This window comes from Penaeus monodon, chromosome 16 (assembly GCF_015228065.2).
Source record: "Penaeus monodon isolate SGIC_2016 chromosome 16, NSTDA_Pmon_1, whole genome shotgun sequence".
In the NCBI taxonomy this organism is placed as follows: domain Eukaryota; kingdom Metazoa; phylum Arthropoda; class Malacostraca; order Decapoda; family Penaeidae; genus Penaeus; species Penaeus monodon.
Window position 1 is genome coordinate 3,197,851 of NC_051401.1, and position 4,485 is coordinate 3,202,335.

General features: G+C 34.8%; 1 protein-coding gene across 3 annotated transcripts in view; it reads right to left on the bottom strand.

Annotated features, from left to right (window-relative positions):
• LOC119582425 (nephrin-like) overlaps window positions 1–4,485 on the bottom strand; it is a 53,827-nt gene that overhangs the window by 43,818 nt on the left and 5,524 nt on the right. For all 3 annotated transcript variants that reach the window (XR_005229630.1, XM_037930620.1, XM_037930619.1), the window contains exons 2-3: window positions 2,839–3,037; window positions 59–172 (exon numbers count right to left, since the gene is read on the bottom strand). Coding sequence is in view for 2 of the 3 variants with exons in the window: in XM_037930620.1 (XP_037786548.1) it covers window positions 59–172; window positions 2,839–2,908 (184 nt within the window). In the remaining variant the exon portion in view is untranslated. The remainder of the gene's footprint in view (window positions 1–58; window positions 173–2,838; window positions 3,038–4,485) is intronic.

The following is a 4,485-nucleotide window of genomic DNA, read 5'->3' on the forward strand; positions in this document are numbered from 1 at the left end:
CTCACATATATACGTACTCACTCCCCCATTCATAAATCTCTTTCATTCATCACTCTACCTCCTTTCACTTGGCACGTGATAGTGACGTTGGAGCCTTCGTTGTAAGGTCCGGCGATGCCATTCGATGCGTAGGTGCTGTCGTTCCTCAAGACCTTGGGAGCAGCCGGGGGGACTGAAAGATAATGATAATGATGATGATAATGATGATGATGATGATGATGATGATGATGATGATGATGATAATAAATGATGATGATATGATGATGATGATATGATGATGATGACGATGTTGATGATAATGATATGATAATAATATATGAATAATAATATAATAATAATAATAATAATAATATATAATGATAATAATAATGATGAAATTGAAAATAATAATAATAATAATAATAATAATAATAATAATAATAATAATAATAATTATAACAATAATAATAATAATAATAATAATAATAATAATAATAATAATAATAATAATAATAACAGCAATAATAATAATAATAATACAATAATAATAATAATAATAATAATAATAATAATAATAATAATAATAATATTATTAATAATGTAATGATAATAATAATAATAATAATACCAACAACAAAACAAATAAAATAATAGTAATGATAATAAGAGTACTGATAGCAGATTAACAAATAAATAAATGAAAATAACACACAACTACTTGTTTCACTGTTAAAATCTACGACCCACCGTGATATAGAAAACGGAGGTGAGGTCTTACTATATATACTGATAAAGAAAATAGTTTGGCAAGTAGGGGGGACTAATCTGAATCAGATAATTAAAAGCTGAGGAAATTAAACAAAGCAAAAGTGTGTGTAAGTTACATTAAGACAAACCGTTTCTTATTACTGTTATAAACAATACCATTACCGCAGACTTTTCATCATTGGGCATTTACAGAATATCGTTAAACAAGAACGATGGGTAGCAAAATAAGGACGAAGGACATAAGTAAAACACACACACAAAAAAAATGTTTGCAGTTTCTCCTCACCAACACCCACTTCTTCCACTCGCGTTGCCATAACACGAACTAACTCTCGCTTTAACTCCAAAGTAAGACTGCTAATCCTTCCCCTCGCCTCTTGCTTCACTAGAAAACCCTCGGCCATCTGTTGGCTCTTTCCCTCTCCTCATAGCAGCCACGGAGCTCTATGTGCACGCTTGTTTGTAATGACCAGCGTGAGGAGGAACATTAATTAAAACACGCTGAAGTTGAGGGGGTAATGCTTTCGGGTTATTAGGATCTTGGGCTGTTCCTTAAGGGCAAGTTCGCAAACTTTGTTTCACGTAAACAAGGCTTTAATTGCTCTTTATTGCCTTGAAGTTTGAAAACATTATAACCAGGAGTTTAGCCCTAACGGGGGAGAAAAGACGCGCCTTCGGATAATTAATGTACGTTTCCCCCCAAAAATATCGCAGGGATTATCTCCTGCTTTCTTCTTTGAAGGTTTCTCTCTCTCTCCCGTAAAATATGAGTTATGGGTCGTCTCTCTATGTTTTATGGACGAATAGATCGATGGAACTGCTGATATCGACACGAGAAATTATACGTAGTCAAGGCTTTATTGGGCATTTATACTCTCATTCAGGAGTCGCTATGTCACACTTCCCTGCCTTCCATTATCCCCGGGCGTTGCACTTCTTCGCCTTCTGTGTCCACTATTAAACTCCAGAATCGTTAAAACGGCCTCATTATCTCGCGCATCTTTGGCTATTTATCTCACTCTTGTCACACGATGTCCCTCGTTTTCCTCACTATCCCGACTATAACAGAATATATAAAAATATATATTTTTAAATCACACATCCCTGATCTATTTCCGTCTATTTCGTCTTTTCTTCGCGGCGCATCACAGAATCATAATGTATCCTAACAGCATCGTAAACCCCAACATCTCATCATAGATATTCATAAACATAAACATTCATTAAATATTCATCTCTCTTCTATCGTACTTCATCACGAAGACGAAAACATGCCCTCCACTGAATGAATGACTCATGAAAATCTACAACTACGATAAAATTCGCGAAAATAACAAGACTTTAACGACCAAACGACCGCCATATGACTAATTCCGACGCAGCCTCTGTTGTAAAATCAATATCTCCGATTCAACTCTTAAACAGAATGCGAGATTGCCTTAATAGATCCCAGAGTCAGTAAATGCAACTGCACGAACTGTTCACGAAATCACTGGTCAAAAAATAATAATAAAAATAAAATAAAATAAATAGATGAATAATATAATAAATGATAAGTAAATAAATAGATAAATAAATAAATAATAGAACAGAATGATAAATAAATAATTAATAATACAAAAAGATTATGAATAAATAAATAAATAAATAAATACACTATTTTAATAATTCAATGACCACAGTATTTATTTATAAAAGTTATAAACGAATAAAAAATGAATATACAAATAAATATACAGACGAATAAAAAACAAATCAACAGATGAATATAAACAGACACATGAATAAACAGACAAAAATAAATAAATAAATAGATCAACAGTTACCAAACCAACAAAACAAATAACGAAATACACAAACACATACACAAAAAAACGATAAACATATAAAAAAAATAAATGAATAAATAAAAATAAAATTCAAACTTGGATAAAAAGTGAGAAGAGGAGAGTAACTTACCAGTGACATTAAGCCTCGTGGTAATAGATAATCAAACTTAGCTAAAGTGAAGAGGAGTACTTACAGGGACATAAGCTCGGGTAAATAGAATAACATCAACTTGCTAAAAGTGAGAAGAGGAGAGTAACTTGCCAATGACATTCATCCTCGTGGTATGCCTGCGCGACGGCAGTCTGCGAAAATCGACGCGACACTCGTACATCCCTTCGTCCGTAACCTTGATGTCCGTGACGCTCAAGTAAGGCGGGTCTTCCGAGGCTTCGTACGTGGCGCGATCTCCGAAGAAGTTGCTGTCTGACCATTCTCTGGGCGTCCGTGACTGGCGTCGTAGCTGTGGGAAGTTGAGAGTTTCTGAGGTGCGAGTTTCAGGAAGGGGAGTTTTGAAAGTGGGGTGCTTCAGAAATGGGAGTTTTTCTTGCGACACATCACAGACCATCCATAATGGAAGTTTTTAAGTGGTAGTTTCAGGAATGGAAGTTTTTAATTTGGGAGTTTCAGGAAGGGAAGTTTTTAAAGTAGCAGTTTCGGAAATGGAAGTTTCTAAAGTGGGAGTTTCAGAAAGGAAGTTTTTAAAGTAGCAGTTTCGGAAATGGAAGTTTCTAAAGTGGGAGTTTCAGAAAGGAAGTTTTTAAAGTGGGTTTCAGAAATGGGAGTTTTTCTTCGCGACACATCACAGACCCATCCATAATGGAAGTTTTTAAAGTGGGAGTTTCAGAAATTGATTTTTTTTTAGTATTATCATTATTGTTATCATTATCAATGTTAATGCTGTAATTGATGATGATAACAATAATAATAATAATATCAATGACAATGATGAAAATAGTTATAAAAACAATAATAATCTTTATTATATTAGACAAAGGACACTTCTAAGAATACACAGAACATATTGCATCTGAGACATGAAGATCGCACCACATGCTATCGAGCCTCGATTCGAAACAAAATGAAGCACGAGATTGAACCGCTTCGAGCATTCCAGGCGGGTGTGTGAGACAGACAGATAGACAGACAGAGAAAGAGACAGATAGACAGATAAAGAGACAAAGATAGAGAAAGAGATAGATAATGAGACAGATAGACAGATAGGCAGAGAAAGAGACAGATAGACAGACAGAGAAAGACACAGATAGGCAGAGAGATAAAAAGACAGACAAACAGATAAAAAAATAGACAGACAACCAGATAAAGTGAGAGAGAGAGAGAGAGAGAGAGAGAGAGAGAGAGAAGAGAGAGAGAGAGAGAGAGAGAGAGAGAGAGAGAGAGAGAGAGAGAGAGAGAGAGAGAGAGAGAGAGAGAGAGAAGAGAGAGAGAGAAGAGAGAGAGAAAAGAGAGATGAAGAGAGATAGATAGGAGAAGTGAGAGAGAGAAGAGAAAATAGAGGAGAGAGAGAGAGAGAGAGAGAGAGAGAGAGAGAGAGAGAAAGAGAGAGAGAGATTCAGAAATAGATCTCATCGAACTTATTTGTGGAAGTTGCAGACGTCATCAAAGCGATATTTCATTTTATTAAAGGCAGATCACACGACTTTTTTTCTTTTTTCCCTTAGAGGAGGAACGGGAGGAAAGAGGGAGAGCAAGGGAGGCAAAAATTTAATTAGAGAGATGAACGTATTGTAAAAGATTCCCGCGAATATGCGAGCTTTTAGTGAACGTTCTGATTTTTATTTCTCTCTCTCTCTCTCTCTTTCTTTTTCTTTTCTCTTTTTTTTTTTATTAAGGAGCTGAACAAAATACACTTATAAATTTTGAAAATATACTAATTACCTAATTTATTGA